General features: G+C 38.4%; 1 protein-coding gene across 3 annotated transcripts in view; it reads right to left on the bottom strand.

Moving 5' to 3' along the window:
- The window catches only part of Srrm1 (Serine-arginine repetitive matrix 1), a 638,713-nt gene extending 615,744 nt beyond the window's left edge, over positions 1 to 22,969 (bottom strand). Inside the window, exon 1 of one of the 3 annotated variants that reach the window (XM_067135198.2) lies at positions 22,541 to 22,969. In XM_067135198.2, coding sequence (XP_066991299.2) covers positions 22,541 to 22,552 — 12 coding nt within the window. In that variant the 5' untranslated portion in view covers positions 22,553 to 22,969. The remainder of the gene's footprint in view (positions 1 to 22,540) is intronic. The other 2 variants (XM_067135197.2, XM_067135199.2) reach the window with 2 other exon arrangements.
- Positions 22,970 to 24,608: the final 1,639 nt, after the last annotated feature.

Here is a 24,608-nt window from a genome sequence, read left to right as displayed (position 1 = left end):
GAAGGAGCTGAAGATGTCTCCTAGGAGTTGAAACATGTACCGCACATTTTTTAAATATAATTAATCGCTAAGAGTGATTAAAAATTGTATTGACTAGGTGGAAATCCTAAAAGCTCTATACATTCTGAATATTCAAAGTCAAAATGGAACAATAATGAAATTTATAACTTGCAACAAGCGAGATGTTCCGAACTGCTAGTGGAGAAATAGCGAGGAATGACATCAGTAGACTAATAAGTGTGAGTGGAGTTTTTAAAGTTAGAAAAGATCAAAATATGCTAAGAGGACAAAACGTTGGAATTCAAGAGGACAAATTTATGTGAAGAGGAATTAGGGAATGGAATAATTTATTGAGAAAAACTTTCAATAAATTTCCTAGTACTTGGAAATCAGGAAAAGACTAGGTAAACAACTGATAGGGAATCTGCCACCTGGATGACAGTCCTAAATGCAGATCAATGATTGATTGACTGATTGATAAATATGGTGGGATTCATTTTTTGCAATAGTTGGCAGAGATAGACAATCTGAAAGAGAGAATACATTATTTCTCAATTTATGACAGACAGATATGAAAGGAATTTTTACCTACTTTCGGTGCAGTGCTTCAAAACTTAGAAATAAATTAGGTATTTTAAAGGAAACGGTTAAACACACATTTGCATGAAATCTGATGGTGTATATAGCCCTATGATAATTTAAATTTTTAAATAACAAATCTCCTCTAATAATTGTTCAATCCTCAAATCTATAGCAAATAAATTTAATTACCTATTAATACCTATTCTGTGTATAAACTGCATGCCATAAAATATGACTACTATAAATTCATATATATAAACTTATTCCTACTAATACTGTATTTTTTTTATACTTTCCTGTACTTCCAAAATTCAACACTATCAATAAGCATATGAAGCAAAAGTGTCAGTATATTTAAAAGAAATACTAAACCTTTCAGGCTGGTTCTGCGTACATGTCTACACTCACGTTTAATAGCCAATGAGGCACTACACCGTATAAGCGTATACTCCGCACAGAACTGTGCGAAAACAGCATTTGTAACGCATACATGAAGCATTCTTCGAAATTGCCATCAATTAATTCCAGTAGCCTTGATCTTCCTAACCATCTATATTTGACTAGTGGACAAGATAAAGGAAGTTTATGTTTCTTTTAGGTATTTTATTAAGGTTGGCAGTACCAGGTATATACAGTAGACAAGCCATCATGGCGTATTTTTGCTGCTTTTTTGAACAACTGCAACCAATGAGTGTATTGTTCTTGTACTTATGTTAAGAGCAATAAATGGGTAATATCCGTTAAATCAGTGTCTACTGGTGAAATACCACTACATACATAATTAACCTTTAAGTTTATTCAATAACAAATATTTCATAAGCTTGTCACTTTACAATTTATCAAAGTGGAGGAATAAGGCCCTATGCCCTCTTTTGAGAATATAGAAGCTATTGACTCCCAGGTGCAACTACTATCTGTGCTAAGTACTTAACCCTCTGGCAATCACGTGGGCTGCACGTGTGGCCCAGCCATTTTCTTTCCTCTTCCGTGTACTTGCCAACAGCAATGGAAGGACTTGGTTTCTAGTACCTTCCTTCCATCTGATCTTATGACAATGTAGAGACCGTTTGCACTTCTATGGAGTTGGATCTGTGCGCAATTTGGTGTTGAAGTTGACTACACCTGTAGCCCGTGCAAGTAGTTTTTTCGCTAGTTGCTTTACGTCGCACCGACACAGATAGGTCTTATGGCGACGATGGGACGGGTAAGGGCTAGGAGTGGGAAGGAAGCGGCCGTGGCCTTAATTAAGGTACAGCCCCAGCATTTGCCTGGTGTGAAAATGGGAAACCACGGAAAACCATTTTCAGGGCTGCCGACAGTGGGGTTCGAACCTACTATCTCCCGAATACTGGATACTGGCCGCACTTAAGCGACTGCAGCTATCGAGCTCGGTGCAAGTAGTTTTGTTACTACATCAGCGGCTGGTACTAGTAAAGAGAATGTTGTCTGACAGTGGTTAGATGAAATAATGATGAAAATTGTACTGTACAAGATGACAGCAATGAAGGATATGAAGAGGTATACTATTCTGATAAAGAAGTAAATGACTATATCAATCAAATTGTACTGTACAAGATGACAGCAATGAAGGATATGAAGAGGTATACTATTCTGACAAAGAAGTAAATGACTATATCAATCAAGATGGTTATCAGACCACCTCAGATGACCAGCAGTGTGATAGTGATGATAGTTATTAATATGGGAAGGAAACATTTAAGTGGAGGAAATATAATGCATCGCAGAACCTTCATACTCTAGCTCAGAGCATCATTCTTAACTTGTCAGGGCCTCAAGGCGAAGGTAGGGGGGTGCATACTGAGACAAAATTTATAGAACTGTTTCCAGATGAGAATTTTGAGACAAATGTCCGTGTTTGTGGGTTACTGTAGTCACGTCCTAGTTCGTGAACCATGGGCAACGGCTGAGCGGCCTAGTAAGTGGTCCTGAGAGTCGGGATACCAGTTGCTATGGAATGGGAGTGGGCATCTCGGACATATTCTGAGTCGTGGCCCTCCTTGTGCTCAGGCGGCTAGGACTATACAATTCACCAGTGGTCCATAACCCGTTAGAGGAGGGATCCTCACTTGGACTATGTGCAAGTAGGGTAGCATCCTGCTTCATGAATTTACCAAGCTCAGAACATTTTAAGCAAGCCTCGGATCAATGGGAGTAATGGAGTCCCACTCCCATTTGACAGGCGAGGGACTCCTTGGAAACAACTTGGCGAATGAAATGGAAATCGATGGGGAGCTATCAATATTAATGGGGCTTATGGAAGAAAGAAGGTAGAACTGGCTGAGTCAGCAAAGAGGATGCATCTGGATGTGCTAGGGAGTAAGTGATATTCGGGTAAGGGGAGATAATGAGGAAGAGATAGGAGACTATAAAGTGTACTTGACGGGTGTTAGAAAGGGAAGGGCAGAGTCTGGGGTAGGGCTCTTTATCAGGAATACCATTGCACGCAACATAGTTTGTGTTAGGCACGTAAATGAGCGAATGATGTGGGTAGATTTGTCAGTTGGAGGAATTAAGGACAAGAATTGTGTCCGTGTATTCACCATGTGAGGGTGCACATGAGGATGAAGTTGACAAGTTTTATGAAGCATTGAGTGACATCGTGGTCAGGGTCAACAGCAAGGATAGAGTAGTGCTAATGGGCAATTTCAATGCAAGAGTTGGGAATAGAACTGAAGGATATGAAAGGGTGATTGGTAAATGTGGAGAAGATATGGAAGCTAATGGGAATGGGAAGCGTTTGCTGGACTTCTGTGCTAGTATGGGTTTAGCTGTTACAAATACATTCTTCAAGCATAAGCCTATTCACCGCTACACATGAGAGGCTAGGGGTACCAGATCCATAATAGACTATATCTTAACCGACTTTGAATTCAGGAAATCTGTTAGGAATGTACGAGATTTCCGCTGATTTTTCGATGATACAGACCACTATCTGATCTGTAGTGAACTAAGTATCTCTAGGCCTAGGGTAGAGAAAGTGAAATCTGTCTGCAAACGAATAAGGGTAGAAAATCTCCAGGACGAGGAAATTGGAAAGAAGTACATGGATATGATTAGTGAGAAGTTTCGAACAGTAGACAGTAAGCAGATTCAGGATATAGAAAGTGAATGGATTGGATACAGGGATGCTGTAGTAGAAACAGCAAGGGAATGCCTAGGAACAACTGTGTGTAAAGATGGGAAAAGGCGAACATCTTGGTGGAATGATGAAGTGAGAGCAGCTTGTAAACGTAAAAAGAAGGCTTATCAGAAATGGCTCCAAACAAGGGCCGAGGCAGACAGGGATTTGTACGTAGCTGAAAGAAACAAGAGCGAAACAAATAGTTGTTGAATCCAAAAAGAAGTCGTGGGAAGATTTTGGTAATAACCTGGAAAGGCTAGGTCAGGCAGCAGGGAAACCTTTCTGGACAGTAATAAAGAATCTTAGGAAGGGAGGGGAAAAAAGAAATGAACAGTGTTTTGAGTAATTCAGGTGAACTCTTAATAGATCCCAGGGAATCACTGAAGAGGTGGAGGGAATATTTTGAACATCTTCTCAATGTAAAAGGAAATCATCCTGGCGGTGTTGCAAACAGCCAAGCTCATGGGCAGGAGGAAAATGATGTTGGTGAAATTATGCTTGAGGAAGTGGAAAGGATGGTAAGAAAACTCCATTGTCATAAGGCAGCAGGAATAGATGAAATTAGACCTGAAAAGGTGAAGTATAGTGGGAAGGCAGGGATGAAATGGCTTCATAGAGTAGTAAAACTAGCATGGAGTGTTGGTAAGGTACCTTCAGATTGGACAAAAGCAGTAATTGCACCTATCTATAAGCAAGGGAACAGGTATCTCACTGATTAGTATACCAGGCAAAGTATTCACTGGCATCTTGGAAGGAAGGGTGCGATCAATCGTTGAGAGGAAGTTGGATGAAAACCAGTGTGGTTTCAGACCACAGAGAGGCCGTCAGGATCAGATTTTCAGTATGCGCCAGGTAATTGAAAAATGCTACGAGAGGAATAGGCAGTTGTGTTTATGTTTCCTAGATCTAGAGAAAGCATATGACAGGGTACCGAGGAAAAAGATGTTCACTATACTGGGGGACTATGGAATTAAAGGTAGATTATTAAAATCAATCAAAGGCATTTATGTTGACAATTGGGCTTCAGTGAGAATTGATGGTAGAATGAGTTCTTGGTTCAGGGTACTTACAGGGGTTAGACAAGGCTGTAATCTGTCACCTTTGCTGTTCATAGTTTATATGGATCATCTGCTGAAAGGTATAAAATGGGAGGGAGGGATTCAGTTAGGTGGAAATGTAGTAAGCAGTTTGGCCTATGCTGACGACTTGGTCTTAATGGCAGACTGTGCTGAAAGCCGGCAGTCTAATATCTTGGAACTTGAAAATAGGTGCAATGAGTATGGTATGAAAATTAGCCTCTCGAAGACTAAATTGATGTCAGTAGGTAAGAAATTCAACAGAATTTAATGTCAGATTGGTCACACAAAGCTAGAACACGTCGATAATTTCAAGTATTTAGGTTGTGTGTTCTCCCAGGATGGTAACATAGTAAGAGAGATTGAATCAAGGTGTAGTAAAGCTAATGCAGTGAGCTCGCAGTTGCGATCAGCAGTATACTGTAAGAAGGAAGTCAAAATCAAATCAAAATCTCTTTATTTGCAAATGAGGTGTCTACCTCCGTGGCAAATGGTACCCTAAAATACATTGTTGTCAAGCACTAAATTTTAAATTAACAAGAGAAGGAAATATTTTTTTTTCCTAGAATACAATAATATATACAATTTATGCCAACATTTTTTTTCTATTACGCAAACAGATCATCCTTAATAAATTTATATTGTTAACAAAATTCTACTTATAATATCTCCTATACTTAGAAACATAGTCAACTCATATACAGTATGTGGAATTACTTCAAATAATACTATGCAACTGGTATAAGAAAAAAATTATATTGCATTTATTTACTTTTTTTTTCTTTACCCATTTTGGAACCTAAGTAGCATAACGACCTGCTGCGTCCTAACCAGAGCCCCCTTTTGCCACCAATTTTCAGAGTTCCTGAAGGGCCTTCACAGCTACCGTAGCGGTCCCAGAGCCCTCGAAGTCCCCACTGTACTTCACCCCTACAGGCAGTCCCCTACTTTGGCTGTCCAAACTCCATGGACCAGGGGATGGATTAATTTTTTTCTTAACACAAATTTTTTATTTACAATAGCCTGCACTGGTCGAATGCCCACTAACATTTCATTTATTTTCCCTGTTGCTGTTTATTCTCTTCATGAATACCTGTACAGATTTTGGAAAAGGATCAAACACTACCCCTAGTAAACTGTTCCACTCCTTCACGCCCTTCCCAATGAATGAAAGTTTACCCCAGTCGCTTCTGCTAAAATTCCTTCTAATTTTATACTTGTGGTCAGTTCTGCCAATATAATTATTTTCCAACTGAAGCCTCTCACGGATTTCTCCCCATGCTTCTTCACCTCTGTAGGCTCTATATAATCCTATAAGTCTAGTTTTCTCCCTTCTCTTACTTAAAGTTTCCCACCCAAGTTCCTTTAACATTTCTGATACACTACTCTTTCTCCTGAAATCCCCTGTTACAAACCTTGCTGCTTTCCTCTGCACACTACCTATTTCTTTTATTAGGTATTCTTGGTGAGGATCCCAAACACTGTTTGCATATTCCAATAATGGACGAACCATACTTAAGTAACTTTTTTCTTTTAATTCTTTGTTGCATCCTTTAAGTAGCCTAATTATGACATGTAACGATCTGCATGCTTTCCCAACAATGTCATTAATATGACCCTTCCAGTGCAAATTACTTTCAAATCTCAACCTAAGTATTTGCACTTGCCATCTTTTGGGATAACTACCTCATCCAAAGTATATTCAAATTCAGTTTTAAAGCTCGTGTTTGAAAAAGTTGTAACAGTTGATTTGCCTCCATTAACCTTCATATTATTTTCTTCAACCCATTGTTGGATACTTTCAAGGTCCCTTTGTCATTCTGAACAATCCGCAATGTTATTTATTTCCCTATAAACAATTATGTCATCTGCATACAATCTTATTTTTGATGTTATATTGTTCCCTAAATCATTTGCGTATATTAAGAAAAGTAACGGACCGATTATACTACCCTGTGCAATTCCCTTCCAGTCTTTCTCTTCCTGCGATACATTATTTCCTACTTTGACTTTCTGAACCCTTGAATTTAGAAATGTTTTTATCCAACGTACAACCCTTACGTCCAATCCTATTCCCTCCAATTTCTTTAACAATATTCCATGTTCCACTCTATCAAATGTTTTGGAAAGATCTATGGCTATGCAATCTATCTGGCCTCCTGAATCCAATTGACCTGATATGTCCTGTTGAAATCTCACCAGTTGTGCCTCACAAGAAAATTTCTTTCTAAATCCATACTGGCTCCTCATGAACCAATTTTATCATCACATATCCCCCTGATGTACTTCGATATTAAACTCTCCAGTATTTTACAAACTATACTGGTCAGGCTGATTGGTCTGTAGTTCTCTGGTTTCCTTTTATCACCCTTTCCTTTATAAATTGGTATTATTATAGATTCCTTCCATTCCTTTGGTATTACACTATTATTTATGACATAGTCAAAGAGAAATTTTAAATAAGGCACTATGTACCACCCCATTGTCTTTAATACCTCCCCAGTAATTTGATCACTTCCTGCTGCTTTTCCTTGCTGAAGCAGTTGGATTTCTGTGAAAATATCTTCATTTGTGAATGAGAACCTTCTTGTTTCCCTCTGTGTCTCTCCCTCTCTATCTTCTGTTACGGTTTTCAACTAATGACAATCATCTACTGAATCTCTGAATTCCCTACTAAATAGGTTTGCTTTTTCAGTATCTGTTAAATAGTGTTCGCCCCCTTCTCCCACCATTGTAGGAATTTGGATTCCTTTTCCTTTTTGATTCCTGATATATGAATACAGCTTTTTCCATTTCCCTTTGTGATCATTACCCTCTTGAAGTATGCCATTCATATAATTCTCTTTTGCTTCCTTTTTCACTCTATTCAATTTCACCTCCCAGACGAAACTATCTTTAGATCGGTCTGTTTTCAGACCAACATTGCTTTACGGGAGTGAAAGCTGGCTGGACTCAGGATATCTTATTCATAAGTTAGAAGTAACAGACATGAAAGTAGCAAGAATGATTGCTGGTACAAACAGGTGGGAACAATGGCAGGATGGTACTTGGAATGAGGAGATAAAGGCTAATTTAGGAATGAACTCGATGGATGAAGCTGTACGCATAAACCAGCTTCGGTGGTGGGGTCATGTGAGGCGAATGGAGGAGGATAGGTTAGCTAGGAGAATAATGGACTCTGCTATTGAGGGTAAGAGAAGTAGAGGTAGACCAAGACGACGATGGTTAGACTCAGTTTCTAACGATTTAAAGATAAGAGGTATGGAACTAAATGAGGCCACAACACTAGTTGAAAATCGAGGATTGTGGTGACGTTTAGTAAATTCTCAGAGGCTTACAGACTGAACGCTGAAAGGCATAACAGTCTATAATGACAATGTATGTATGTGTGTATGTATGTAATGACCTGCACTAACATAATTATACATGGAAGAGATATAACATAGAATTAGGTGTGAAAGACATGCAAGTCCTACAGATGAAGTAGAATTTTGTGCTTTTTTTTTTTTTTTTTTTTTGGTATTTTCTTTCTAATAAGGTCAGCTTCCACGGCAAGGTAACAAGGTAGGCTGGTGATATTTATGTGGTCGGAGTAGTCAGATCAACGGGGAATTATATGCAACGTAGAAGGAGAATCTGCCTTCATCATTCAGCTCTTGTGTGCAGTGAATGATTAGATGATGAGTGACCTATACTGTTCTTTCTGTGTTTCCCCACAACCATAAATATATCATTATATATATAAAATAAGAGTTTTGTCTGTACATTGCTCAGAATTTGAAAAGAATGGTATTTCTGTATCGGTCATGTCCACAGTAACAAAAAAATTCATTTTTTGCTTTTCTGTAATTTCTGTCTATCTGTATGTATGTACATACATCACGAGAAAACGGCTGAAGAGAATTTAATGAAAATCGGAATGTAATGTCGGGTGATGAACCGCTACAACCTAGGCTATAAATTATTTTAATCGCGCTGAGTGAAATGGTAGTTTAGGGGAAGGCCTGACATTTAATTCTCAAATATTTATGTTATTAGTGGTCGTGTCTTAATGAAAATCGCTAGACAAAGATGGGAAATAAGTCGCTACAATATTGCTATAATCTAGGCTATCAATAATGTTATTCACACTGAGTGAAATGGTAGTTTAGGGCAAGGCCTGAAATGTGGTAAATAAGAGTTTTGTCTGTACATTGCTCAGAATTTAAACAGGGTTATATTTCTGCATCGGTCATGTCCACAGTAACAAGAAAATGCATTTTTTGCTTTTCCGTAATTTCTGTCTATCTGTATGTATGTACACGCATCACGAGAGAACGGCTGAAGAGAATTTAATGGAAATCGGTATGTAGTGTCCGGGAATAAGTCGCTACAATCTAGGCCATAAATAATCTTATTCACGCTGATAGAAATGGTACTTTACGGGAAGGCCTAAAATTTAATTCTCTAATATTTATGTTATTAGTGGTCCTATCTTAATGGAAATCGGTATCCAAAGTCGGGAAATAAGTCGCTATAATCTAGGCTATAAATAATCTTATTCACTCTGAGCGGAATGGTAGTTAAGGGGAAGGCCTAAAATTTAATTCTCAAATATTTGTGTTATTAGTGGTCCTAACGATAAATACTACATAGTTATGTATCATTTATGTCTTATACATTTTTACCGTACTGCCTATGATAAAGAGATATTCATGAAATGGATTTTTGTTGCTAAGTCCATATCAGTGCCAAGTCACGAGAAAATTTAGAAATAATAATAATAATAATAATAATAATAATAATAATAATAATCTATATATATAAAATAAGAGTCATGTCTGTACATTGTTCAGAATTTAAAAAGGATGGTATTTCTGTATCGGTCGTGTCCATAGTAACAAGGAAATACACTTTTTAATTTTCCGTAATTTCTGTGTGTCTGTGTCTGCCTGAATTTCTTGAAAATCGTTATGTAAAGTCGGGGAAAAAGAAACTACAGTCTACGCTATAAATAATTTCGTAAGACGCCCTAATAACACAGAGTCGAAAGAAAACTAAATGTGAAGGCCTACAATACAGAAAGCTCATAACTTTGAACAACAATAACATTACATTGACCATTGTTTGTTGCGATGTGCTTTGTGTCTTCTGTTTCCAGTCATATCCGATAGATGGGATTACTACTATATACTGAGTATTTTTTTAAATTTGCTTTACGTTGCACCGACACAGATAGGTATTATGGCGACGATGGGATAGGAAAAGGTTAGGAGTGGAAAGGAAGCGGCCTTGGCGTTAATTACGGTACAGCCCCAGCATTTGCCTGGTGTGAAAATGGGAGATGACGGAAAACCATCTTCAGGACTGTCGACAGTGGTTTTCGAACCCACCACCTCCTGGATGCAAACGCGTAGCTGTGCGCCCCTAACCGCACGGCCAACCCGCCCGGTCGTACCGAGTATAACAGCCTGCCTAAATATTAGCGGGAAGTAGCTGGGGAATCAGATAGCTTTCTTCTTAAGCATGCCATTCCTCTGGTTCATAAATGTTCTGATACTATTGGTACATAACAAATTGGTTCATCATAGCATTCGAGCTATTCAAGCCCTACTCTGAGGCATTGATTGGAATGAGCAGTGTGTATATTTAACGGGACAATGGCAGAGGAGTGTTCACGGCTGTTTGCGGCCTGGTCATTCCAGCACTGGAACTTTGGACTGTTAGATCGGCATCGTAGTACTGTATTAAAATTATAAAATCCTTTTAATAACAACCACCTACTCAATACATTATATTACTCATTGAATTATAAAATAATCATGAGGTGTCTTAAATAAAGGAACATGTTTCGTTCGACATAGCGAACATCATCAGCCTTAATTTACAAAGATTAGGTCAGGGCCCTGAGCTGAATGATAAAAATTGTTAAAAGAGTGACAATGCCATAATAAAAAGTAAAATGATAACATTAGACTTGAAATTATAACAATATGTACAGATTATCAGCAAGTATTTGTAGAGGAATACTTTGAACGATGGTAGTCTATAAAGTTAAAACAAACATGAGGTTGTTAAAGTAAAAAGATATAGATATAGTGGATCTTAAAATATATGTCAATGCGTGAAGCGTGGATTAATTATTGACTATGGAGTTCTTAAATTGAGCAAAACAAAAGTTGAAATAGAATTTATTGAATAGTACGAGTCAAACTGAGTCAGTTAAAAGGCGCATGGCGACGAAACTAAGGTTGAAATGGCGTGAACTTCAGTAGCTAAGAATTCTGTAGGAGAGCCAACACAATGCCAGAAAGAAATACAAGTTGAACTAGTCCTTAAAAAGTAACTATAACTTGAAAGTAGGGAGAGTTCCAGCAAACCAGAGATGGATGGAGCAGATTATGGCACAATTGGAGTTAGAAATCTGGAATGAAAGAAAAGGGAGGAAAAATAAAGTTATGTTATAATGGAAAAAAAAAAAAAGGAGGCTTACCCTTGGGACTAGTGTGAGGTGTTCGCTAACGTTGGCTGCGCGAATCAAACTGGCGAGTAACCTTATTGCTGCTTCTAGTATTGTATGTATGTATACGTAGAGGCGGGGAGTGAGTCATGTGAGGAGGAGGGGTGACCGATTCCTTAGGCGGGTCGGGTATTCGTGGAGAGGGTGTCGCATGAGAGGGCAGTAGAGTAGTAGTTGTTGTATTATTAACAGTTGTATAATTAAAGATTCTCGTAAAGTTATTATTATTTATATTGAAAAGAGAGAGTAGTTCTGGAATTTTCTCGATTATTGGACTCATAATTTCTGAAGTATCATTTAAATTTTGATGCCCGTTAAAATGCTGGTCTAGGAATATGTAAATGTTCTCAAACTCTGTCTAAGTTTACTTTTATTGACGTATTTCAAGATTTGAAGGTCTTTTTCAATTGTAGTAAAACTGTGGCCAGTCTCTTCCATATGGGTGCTCATGGCGGAATACTTTTTATGTTTCGAAGCGTTGTAGTGTTCAAGGTATCTGGTCAAAAAGCTACGTCCAGTCTCTCCGATGTAGGAGAATCCACAATGGGTGCATTTAAGCCTATAGATACCAGAGTTCGAGAATTTATTGTGATTAATGTTAACTATATTTGAATTGAAGAATATATTACGGTTCGTATATCGGGTTCTATAAGCGATATTAATATCGTATTTCTTTAGAGGGTTAGTAATTTGAAATAGGCCTGGATTTGTGTAGGTGAAGGGAGCATATGAGATTAATTACATGTATCGTAGTACTGTTCGTTAAAAATAAGAAAATGTAAAGTTTTTCATTTGAGCGAGTATTTTATATGATAACATTGCTTTTAATTGCTACATTCCTACTGACGTTTTAATAATGGCTTAAGTTAACTGTCGTTAGGAAAACCACAAAGACAGTCTTTCTGAGAATCCCGTAGCGAAGCACGGGCACATCACCTAGTGTTGAATAAAATGATCAAATCAAGACATTTACTAACAGATTCTTAAGGCTGAAAAATTATTTTTGTTTTTACTGTAGTTTAGCCCTCATTTAGTTGTTTTATTCAATATTTTTGTACTAAACTATTCACAATGAACCACTGCTCAAAATACAAACGATTTACTGGCAAACCAGAAATCTCCAACATGTCTTCAAATTCTGGCTAGTTTTCAAATACGTAAAATTGTAAATTACAGTTTTACAACTTACAAAACGAAAAGCATATAAATCTGAAAAGTAGCTTGAACTCAGTGTAAGATGTATTATAGTTGAATGTTAATTCCTTGATATAAAATGCAACATGAAAAGAAATTAAATAAACAAAAAATTAATATAAATTTATGGGCTACGCATGTATCCACGTGAGTAAACTCTTACAAAATTTTGCGTGAGTGCCGGAAGGTTAACTTATTCTAGTCAAAAGAGGAATGTGAATATTGTCAGTAGGCCGGTTCCTTGAAATATTAGAGCCTGCACATCGTGTTTTAGGTTCTGAAATTCAAAGTGCCCCATTAGGAGAGCTATAAAGTAGAGTCAGCAGTTTTGCTATTGTGCAGTGATAGCTTATCCCCCAAGAAGAAAAGGATTAATACATGCAACATGTCACCCTAATATTCAGTAAATATGGCGCCAGTTACATAATGTGTATAAAAAAAACTATAAATTTGTTTTCAATGAACTGTGGCCACAGACAGATTTCTCTGGTGTTTTAGATTTTACATTTTTTTGTTGAGGTGGTTAAAAAATATCACTGTGTAAGAGACGAACAGATATACTGAGCAATGCTTACAAGCAGGCGTTCAGAAGCCAAGGTCGCGTGTTAGGCCCTGTAAATCAATGACAGGCAACAAAATTTATATGGTAGTTGACCCAATAGGTTTATGGGTAGTCAGGATGTTTGGCAAAATGCCTTTTTTCTTTCTTTTTTTTTTTACCAGGGTGCCATACGAATGAAAGTTACACAGAGATAAGCAAGTTTTGGCAAATTTGGGAACTAAAGGACAAATTTGTATTTGTCTATTTTGGCCCTGGTAGCTTCCTATTTTTTTCAGATTTCGTACCTAGCTTAGCTTCTACTTCATTAACTCATATTCTTATTTGAGGAGCATCGTTTCAAAACGTATTAAATGCAGTCGAGGTCAGAATATGTTTTGATGCGGTTTCCCGCCAATTAGGATATGCTCTTTAACGCTGTTGAGTTAGATTTCATATTCTTTCCCATAGGAATTCAGTGATGAAAAACAAGATTCGGAACAAATCGTATTATGTGCACCACGGTGAACGGTTCAAAACATGTTCATGATAATGTTTCCCAGCCTGGATTTATCCCGCTCTTTGTTTTGGCTGTTCCCGCTATTTTTATATCGTACTTGACAGTATGGTATTGCTTGCATGCCCATTCACTTTCGATCACCATGGAGGGCTACTTACCCGTAGGAGAGTGTTTGAAAGGAAGTAGAAAGCGAATAAGAGTAGCAAACACTGAAAGACAATGTGATCAGGAAGCTTGGTAATTAAACACTCGTGTTGTAAGATCATTATTATTGAAATTGGTTATGTCTGTGTATTAGATGTACTTTTTGCGTGGGAAAGATTGCATAAACGTATGTTTTCGTACATTGCATAAGTTTTTCTTACCATATTTGATGCTAGTCCTACAACAACGTGAATGATTACGTGGACGTCTTTTTATTTTAGGTACTCGAATCGTGATCCACATTTAACTAATTTTGAGGCACTATGCAATCACAAGGCAGACAGATTCAACCAGAAACCACAAAGAACTGGAAAGCAATATGCAGGAGAGCGCAGTCGGAATTCCATTGTTGTGTCGTATGAGGTAGATTATATTTTTCTTTATAATACTGCTACTAGATTTCAGGAGAAAATGCTACAATGCCATGTTATTTTTAGGACGTCATTATCTGTAGTGAACAGCTGAGTAATTCGGTAAACAGTCAATTGCAATAAAGAATGGGGGGCTTTATTTTCATCTTCCTTCTGTTGCAAGGAAAAAGTTGATATACAGTAATTGCACAGTACAACTGAACTTACAAGACTGGAATACAGCTTATGAGCATAGCTATACTAATCGTTCATTCTTCTTTTCCAGGTGAAAACTGGTGATCAAGCAAAAGTGGTCTGCTCAAAATTCTTTCAGAAATTGTTCAGGATAAGCCAAACCAAGATTAATAATATATCTAAATCTGTTAAGAATGGTGAAAGTGTTTGAGAGAAGAGGGCGGGAATAGGAAGAGTGCTCTGTTTGCTGCAAAGAAAGAAAAGGTGATAGCGTTTATTTCTCAGTTAGGAGGAAGGGAATCGCATTACAACAGGAATAAAAGTCAGAGGGTTTATCTACCAGCAGAGTTAAACATAAACAGACTCCACAAAATGTATAACGAGAGTGTTTCCACAGACCTGAAAGTGAAAAAGTGGTTCTTCCAGAATATTTTCCACCGGGCGAGTTGGCCATGCGCGTAGAGGCACACGGCTGTGAGCTTGCATCCGGGAGATAGTAGGTTCGAATCCCACTATCGGCAGCCCTGAAAATGGTTTTCCGTGGTTTCCCCATTTTCACACCTTAATTAAGGCCACGGCCGCTTCCTTCCAACTCCTAGGCCTTTCCTATCCCATCATCGCCATAAGACCTATCTGTGTCGGTGCGACGTAAAGCCCCTAGCAAAATAAAATATATATATATATATTTTCCGCACACCGTTCAACATTGGGTTTGGGACACCATCCACGCATGCTTGTAGTTACTGCGCTCAAATGCTCCTTCAGATTAAATCAGGTAAAGATAGTGCTAAAAAGAACAGTTAATAGCTGATTTGGGAGCATATAAAATTCGCTCACAGGCTTTTCACAAACTGATAAGGGAATGACCTGCTGACACAATATCCTTCTGCTTTGATTTGCAACACTGCCTAAATTATCAATTGGCGAAGCGTTCTAGTCGCGCCAAATATCATTTTACACACTGTGTGTTACCGATGTCAGTATTCAGAATGCAAAATTTTATATATGGAATGAGACTGTGGCTGGAAGAGGGACAAACGAGGTGTCATCAGCTGGTACTTCGTTTTTAGATGAAGTACATTTTGATAAATCGATCACTTGTATCAGGCTGCTCGCAGACGGATGTAGAGGCCAAAACAAGAACATGCATGTTATCCATGCTCTAGTTTACTAGCTACACACCAAAGCACTCGCTAACATTTCCATGATTTTTGTCATCTTTCCTGTCAGAGGACATTCCTTTTTAACCGCAGACAAGGTTTTTGGTGTTGTAGAAAAGTTTCTTCGTAAGTGCTCTAACATCGTTACTCCCGAGGAATATCGAGAGATCTATCAGTCTGTAAAGACTGTAAAAGAAAAGGAAAAGAATAGGCTATAAGGGACCACAAGATCCTCGCCATGCATTTTTTTTTAAAATTGGACAGATTAAAGAAATGAAAAGGGTGATTCTGAAGAAAAGCGAGAAAAGTGGTCAGTACTACGTTACAGTAAAGATGGAACTGACGTACAGGTCTGATGACCCCTCAAAGCAATTCTTAACCCTTCTGAAACGAGGCATAAGGCTGGGCCAGGTACATGAACCTCCCATAATCGATAAACCGAGAGCATTACCTGACGCTAAAAAACTGGATGTTGAGAACCTGATGAAAGCCAGACTTGGAGACAACTGGAAGGAGTTCAACAGTTAGCAATTTTATGTTTCAGCACTAAACATCGGTTCGACGTCAGATACTGGTAAGCCGACCCATGATGATGACTGTTTGCATGAGGAAGAAGGATTACTTGCAAGACTGTAATCATCCATATACCATTAACAATGTGTTAATAACTTAATTTACTGTACATGACGCACTGTAGCTAACAATAAAGTCAATAAAAATCTTTGGAATCAAATGAACATTTCAAATCGTATTATGTGGATAAAAGGTTGTATCAAAACGTATTTTGTTCAGTGAATTGGTTCAAATCTTAAGTGAAATTTTATAAGTAGAATGACGCCTTCATGTATTGAGAAATGATTTGAATCGTGACTGATTCGGGAACATAACCTCCATACCTAGATTTACCCGTTTAGAATTTTGACATGTCTTATTTGGTTACAAAGTAGAACATTTTTTTAACTTCCTGTAAAATTGTAATTTGTGCATGTAACACGATTTGAAACGATGCTCCTCATTTGTTCAGCATTTCCTTCACATCATTTGGAATATGCAGTTTTCATCTTCACTACCTAGAAACTGTAATTCTACCTGCAGTATGCAATTATGGCACTTCCAAGATCATAGTAAATTTAACAAGTGGGCCCACTGTGCTGTTCAGCTGTCATAAAATCCCTACTGTGCCTCGTCTTTCTCCATCTCAAAACGGCACCCTACAAAGAACAGGTCAATGGGTGAAATTCCCCACAAACCTCACAGAAAAGACAAGCGTACGAAAAACTGCTAATTGGTTTCAGCATTGTAATGGTGATATTGCTGGACAGAAATTGTTTTTTCAATTTCCCTTTCTCTACTCGCTAATTTTTTCCGTACCTAACTTGTCTAACAAAGTTAAGTGTTTGATTTTTTGTGAAATATATGACACTGGAAACTGTTGAGTAGAGGAAGACATATTGCTCTTATCACACCTGGTTAAGTACACCACTGAACTGTCAACTCCATGGTTATATTCGTGAGATCGGTGCTGACATACTTTCAATTGACAGAACAGTATGTGAACAAGCCACCAATCTTTTTTTTTTTTTTTTTAAATTTAAACCAACACATTTCCACTACTACGCATAAACCGGCACTTACCACCAGGAGTGGTCAAAAGAAGATGTCACTACCAACTGAACAACAGTATCTATCAGACAGCCTCGGTTCTCATTAGATTTGTGAAAAGCTTTTGTCGATTCCACAATTCCTTACTGGAAGATCGAAAACCCAAACACTGGAGAATATTTTTTGGAGAAATATATTAAAGTTTACCAAGTGAAACATTTAATGATACAGACCAACCTCTAAAACCAAATGTTCATTGTGGAGTTTCAGTGGCAGCACAGTACATGGAGGATTCAGAAGAATGGGCTACCACAGAGCAGTGTCCTGGCTCAAGTGCTATGTAACATCTACATCAACCAAACAACTGACCTCTCCCTCTGGACATTTGAAGTTTTATCTATGCTGATGATCTTGTATTTTCAGTTCAAGATAAATCTTTTGAACAGACTGAACACAGACAAGGAAAAACAAAAGCTTGTTAAAAGCAACATCAAAAAAATTAATAGTTCTTTCACTGAAAAACTTTGCTCATAAGTTAAAATCTGATCAAGCAGTGCACTCTTAAATTTAACTTATGTAAAAAAGCAGAATGTATTGATGAAGATGAGTGGAGAAACTATGCAAGTCAAAGAGAGTCTGTCAGGATGAAACTTGCATCATATGATTATCACTTCCCGAATATTTTTACTTGAACTATTCACAAGTTGTATATGCCATCGTTATGCATTTGTTTCAATATTCCATTATGTGCCATGGCTATGTATATATTTAGATGCACTCACGCTCATCGGGGCCGCGGGAGTTACACCCCCTTCCTTCCGCGAGGAAGGGTTGGCAGCCCTGGCTGACATCCCATTCTCGCAGGTGTACCATGAGTTGTCTACAGAGGAGCAGGGGAGCGGTGTGACATACTTATGATGTCACAATAATTTTTCTTGCCCACGGTGAAATGTTAAATAATTAAATTGGTCTTGTATGTGCAGTAGCAAAAATTCGGACTTAGTTTTCGGATATTAAATCCCTGTCTCTCTCTCTCTCTCTCTCACACCCTGCGACGTCAGGTATGACGTTATTACTCCTCTGTCACCAAGTAAACATGGTCGCAATGTGCTCTACCAGTCTTATATAGTGTCCTCTTCAGAGTTGTATATGTCCAGTAATAGTAAAAAACTTAGTATTTTCGCACTTCTACTCCTTCCTTCTACCCTAATGAACATCATATCTAACAGCATTTGACGACGCCTACAAGTGAACTAGAGATAGTCATTCGTCTTGTGTACCGTAACTAGTGATATGCGCGAATGACACCTGGAATAGCAGGAATCTGTTCCTACAACTCCGAGGTCGCACTCAATGTCGCATGCAGGGAATCGGTTCCCCAATGATGTCACCAATGTGTGCTGGGCGCACTCACTAGAATGAGTCATCCGTATATAAGTGGGGCAAATTTGAACAAGCAATATTTACCATTTCTTTTGTATACAGTACAGTATGATATAACACCCATTTAAATGAAATGTCTTATTGGTTGTCATGAACGAATTATGCCACATAACGAAATAACCATTTATCCTGGTAATCTGGAAATCACATTACACATTTTGACACAGGGGGTAGCAATCGAAATTGTTCTTTATGCTAATACTGTATTTTTGTAATGTGGTTTTCAAATATCGCTAGTATAAATTTATAAAGTCTGTGAAATTAAGTCACATTTTTAATAAGTACAAAACTTGTTAAGCAGCATACCTATCTTACGTGTCACTTAATTTGCAATGAACATTTCGTACTGCTGTCAGACTCATTGGCTGAATGGTCAGCACTGAGACGTTCGGTTTAGAGGGGCCCGGGTTCGATTCCCGGCCGGGTGCAGGATTTTAATCGCCTCTGAACAGTTTTTTGGCCCGGGGACTGGATGTCTGTGTTTGTCCCAACATTTTCCTCTTCAGGCAGTGGTAAAGAAGTAGGGGACTGGAAATAGTAATGATATTGTATCGAAAATTACTCACATGTGTTTAGGACTCCATTTTGAATATTATTAGGTCCCGAAATGTAGCATTATTAGTGATTTTGTGCGTAATATTGGTAATAATTGCACACAAGAAGTAGGAGGATATATTTATGATAGCCATCTTTGTTTCCAGAGATGTTATAGTATAGACTGGTTACTTTGACTTTACAACAAAGCAAGGAATTTCAGATAGGTGAGAAGCATGGAAGTTACAACAAAAAGCATGGATGTTACAACTCCTCTAATTTAGTAGCTGTAATTTATCTTTGCAAATTCAGGCCAACCTCTGTCATTAGGGGACCACACTCCTTTCGAAAGGCTCTTAACAATCGCCGCGGCGCATACTGCCCGCACGGCAAGAAAAAAGTATAATTTAGTGGCTCTAACCTATCTTTGCAAAATCCAGGCCAAGCTCTGTCATGAGAACAGTGGCCCCCTTCGGGGGCCACACTCCCTTCGAGAGGCTCTAAACGATCGCCGCGGCGCATACTGCCCGCACGGCAAGAAAATAGTATAATTTAGTGGCTCTAACCTATCTTTGCAAAATCCAGGCCAAGCTCTGTCATGAGAACAGTGGCCCCCTTCGGGGGCCACACTCCCTTCGAGAGGCTCTAAACTATCGCCGTGGCGCATACTGCCCGCACAGCAAGAAAAAAAAGTACAATTTAGTGGCTCTAACCTATCTTTGCAAAATCCAGGCCAAGCTCTGTCATGAGAACAGTGGCCCCCTTCGGGGGCCACACTCCCTTCGAGGGGCTCTAAACTATCGCCGCGGCGCATACTGCCCGCACGGCAAGAAAAAAAGTATTATTTAGTGGCTCTAACCTATCTTTGCAAAATCCAGGCCAAGCTCTGTCATGAGAACAGTGGCCCCCTTCGGGGGCCACACTCCCTTCGAGAGGCTCTAAACTATCGCCGCGGCGCATACTGCCCGCACGGCAAGAAAAAAGTATAATTTAGTGGCTCCAACCTATCTTTGCAAAATCCAGGCCAAGCTCTGTCATGACAATAACATATTTGCATTGTAACTTCCATGCTTTATGTTGCAACATCCATGCTTTCTATTGTAACATCCATGCTTTGCATTGTAACTTCCATGCTACTATGCTTTCCAATGTCAAAGTAAACAGTCTATTCCATAACATCTCTGGAAACAAACAAAGATGGCTATCATGAACACATCTTTATACTTAATATGTGCAATTATAACCAATATTACCGAAAAAATCACTAAGAATGCCACATTTCGGGACTTAATAATATTTAAAATGGAGTCCTGAACACAAGTGAGTAATTTTCAGTGCAATATTATTATTATTTCCAGTCCCCTACTTCTTTACCGGAGCCCCTCTTCATATTCAGATAACACACTACACTACACTACCCTACACTACCAACCACCACAGGAACACGCAAATAGTCAATACATCCCTCCATATAAGGTTGGCATCAGGAAGGGCATCATGTCATAAAACAGGGCCAAATCCACACATGCGATACAGTTCACACCCGCGACCCCATAGGTATGGGAAAAGAAGAATATTTCATACTACTAAATTATTATGAGAAACTGTTAGAATTACTATTCTTATTTTCATCACTGCTTAACATTAGTTAAGGCTATCTCTTTAGTACAATTGTATTTTGTTGAAATAGTACCATTATATTATGTCATAATCCCTGTACAAGTTTTGATTTGATGACAATCCATACAATTTGATTAGTTTCAAAAAGAGAATCATCTTTTCTGATCAAATTACAGTCGCAATAAAGTATATAACTCCAGGACATCATGAGAGCTGGACTGGCTTGTAAAGTGACCTGGTTATAAACCAAAACGAACTCACATTACAAAACACATTTGTGCTGCGCGTGTTTACGCATTTGCATCACAGATGGTGCTGCTAGTTCCTCGGAATCGATTCTGGAATCGGGTACCCAAGTCCCCAGGTGAACGAAATCAAGTCTTGGCGATTCCAGTCGCAACCCATCACTAACCGTAACCACTTGATACATTATACAAGGTACAGCTATGAAGATAAACTTCCCCGCAGTGATACAAAATATTTTCAAACAGGAAGTTCATTACAAACTGAACTCTCCCTTCAATTACACTTGAACAAATTATAAATGATTCATAAATTCCCAGCAGCAGACATAATGGCCAGAGGTAGAATTGCCCATAAAAATGTGGAGAACACTAAAACAAACAATGTTGGAAAATTTCAGAAAGTTCATGAGAGAAGTTTTGAGACTGTATGACAATGTGGTTCAAATATACGAGTAGAAAGACACCAAGTACATAGCCTATGATGGATTTTAAATCTCACTTAACACTCCACAGAACAAGGATAAAGAAAGACTAGAACTCGCTTACAGATAAAGAAGCATGAAAAATTATGTTCTTGTTTACAAATATTTCCAACCAAAATAATTAAGATCACAAAGTCATTAACAAAAATGACTTTTGTGTTGTTAAATCAAAATTGTTCCCCATAATGGTGTTAACATTATCACAAAAATTAGGCTAAATTGCCCAACAAGTGGTATTTAAAACAAGTACAAAGGAAAAAATATAAATAATTTCAGACACCAGACTACTAAACATCACATTTTACAGAACTCGCAACTTCCAACAGAATTTCACAAATTAGGCACTAAAATGGACCCATATTCATGAACCCACTCTCCACATAACACACAGCACAGAAGGGCAAACCAGATTGATGATCTTCCTCACATAATGAAGAATACTTATCACTGGATTGGAGAAATCTTCACTGAAGACCGAAAAATGAATTCATAAACACATATTATACTACATTATCATAAAATCATCAGCATCTTCCATCCAAGTATTGGGCCATGTGTCCGGTTACAGTCTTGCATTTTTCTTTTTGCAAGACTTGAAAGCAATCAAATTTCCTTCTGACAGGTTGCTAGCCTGAAGGAAGCATTATCATGAAACAATTTAAATAAATTACTCCCTTCCCATGGATCAAGAAAATTAGGATATGTACAACTAACTGTTTGAATGGTATCATTTTTTTTTCACATGTACGAAGAAGGGCAAAATTCCTCAGTGAATAGGCCTATATCACAGTTGTTAAATCAACCTTATTCACATCTATGCGCATTCTTCTTAATAAATAAAATAATTAAGATCAAAACGTGACAGGGTGTTTTCATTCTTATAGAATACAACAACCTTTCACAATCAGCGCTATAAAATGCATAAAGATTAAAAACCCTTGAAAGCGAAAAGTACTGGTACAGAAATCCTAACCTTCAAAGTAAAAAAATGGTCGGAACTTCAATTAAACGTGCTCGGCTTCCACGCAAAAAAACGAACGCAAGTGAAACACGAACACTCGTCTAACATAGAAATCCCATTATATTAATCCAAAAGTCTGAACAAGATACAGAAGAGATGAATCAACTCTTAGAAAAACTAAATATTAACTTACAGTGTACATCATGGTTATGCCGTGAGAGGTCTTCCTGTTTCGTAAAAGCCTTTACAATTCTATCCAACTGGTTATTAATATCCAAAATGACTGCAGTAGCAAATCTAAATAATGACTTCCTTTACCGTCTTTACAATTAACATATCCTAAAAAGACATCAGTTACCGCGACGTCGAATAATTGTCCCAGGCTGTCTTGTTGCCGTGGAGCTGTTTACTCTAATATGCGGTGGGTCCAAAACGAACACAATGACCCGTTAACACGATTATCTCTGAAAATATGATCTCCGAACTTCACATAGAACTACGACAATACAATATGCGGTCAGTTAACTACAATCAAGAATAAACATTACCCGAAAAAAGCCTGCATCACTCATTTTGAGACCTGTTTTAATTCTACAAAATTTATCTCACTGCCATGCTAGTAAAGATGGCGGTCAATTGAAGAGCATGAGTTACTATCGATTTAAGTACAATTATTTCGATAATTCTGACAAGGGTCATGATTTTAGGCACAAATTACGCAATCATAAGCTTCCCATCCTTCCAAACCACAAGATAAGCAAAGGACATGTTTCAATTTACTATTATAAAAACAATCGCCTTTCAACAAATTTACAAAATCACATTCAAGACCCGGGATTCTCAGTCGATTGTGTTGAAAACATAGTCGATGAAACAATCGACTAGTTGTTGATCGACTCAAATGTTTTTATTGTGCACTGCCTGCTCGATCTGCATCCCATGGCTGCTTATACTGCCTGCTCATTACAACATTTTAACATGGCACTAAATGAAACACTCCGTTTACAAATACCCACAGCAGGTGGCAGCACCAACCGGCTCCAGATCTGTCAGAATAAAATAGCGGGAAATAGGATAGACTGTACTTGTTTTCAGTGAAAATGGTGTACTGCTTCGTGCCTTTCTGCAAATCAAAGAAAGGGAAACCAGAATGCCGTGATATTTCATTCCATGATATACCTTCAAGTACACAATTGCGTCGAAAGTGGTTAAGTATTATATCCAGAGAAGGAAACAGCAAGGGAAGTAAATGGATTCCTTCTGATTATTCCGTGGTTTGCAGTCTACATTTCGTAAATGACGATTTCAAAGTGACCAGCAAAACGCGAAAATTAAAAACAGGATCTGTACCCAGCCCTTTCTCTGATTATCCAGCTTATAAACAACCGCTAATTTCAGCGATGATTAAGAGAAGGGATTCAAGCACAGAGACGTCTAACAAGAGCTCTTCAAACATCATTGCAGAAAATGATAAGCGTAAGGTTTGAAGTATTACATACTAAGTAATATAATATAATATCTGGGGACACTGTACTGTTAATGTGAAGGTACAAAACAGAATAATATGCTGTCATAGATTCCATTGTCCGCCTCTGTGGTGTAGTGGTTAGTGTGATTAGCTGCTAACGCCGGAGGCCCGGGTTCGATTCCCGACTCTGCTATGAAATTTGAAAAGTGGCACGAGGGCTGGAACGGGGTCCACTCAGCCTCGGGAGGTTAACTGAGTAGAGGTGGGTTCGATTCCCACCTCAGCCATCCTGGAAGTCGTTTTCCGTGGTTTCCCACTTCTCCTCCAGGCAAATGCCGGGAGCTTCCTTCACCCTTCCTTGTCTATCCCTTCCAAGGCCCCTGTTCAGCATAGCAGGTGAGGCCGACTGGGCGAGGTACTGTTCATCCTCCCCAGTTTCATCCCCCCGACCCAGAGTCTAAAGCTCCAGGACACTGCCCTTGAGGCGGTAGAGGTGGGATCCTTCGCTGAGTCCGAGGGAAAAGCCAACCCTGGAGGGTAAGCAGATTAAGATTCCATTACGAGTCTTTTGCAAGCAGTATAAAATCGTGTCAATATACTGCTCTTTTTATTACTATTATTTACGCAAGTAGGGCCTATTTAGTTAATTGGTTAATTCCAGTGGCTCGGGGGCTGGGGTGGGTGTGGCATCTTCACCATTAGAAATCATCCTAGGTAGGGCTTTCATCTTCACAGATATGCAAGTCGCCTAATAGGCCGTCTATTATTATTATTCCCTGAGTATGTACTTGAT

Source organism: Anabrus simplex, chromosome 1, assembly GCF_040414725.1.
Source record: "Anabrus simplex isolate iqAnaSimp1 chromosome 1, ASM4041472v1, whole genome shotgun sequence".
NCBI classification, from domain to species: Eukaryota; Metazoa; Arthropoda; class Insecta; order Orthoptera; family Tettigoniidae; genus Anabrus; species Anabrus simplex.
The sequence above is the reverse complement of the archived record's forward strand: the minus strand, read 5'-3'. Positions and strand labels throughout refer to the sequence as shown.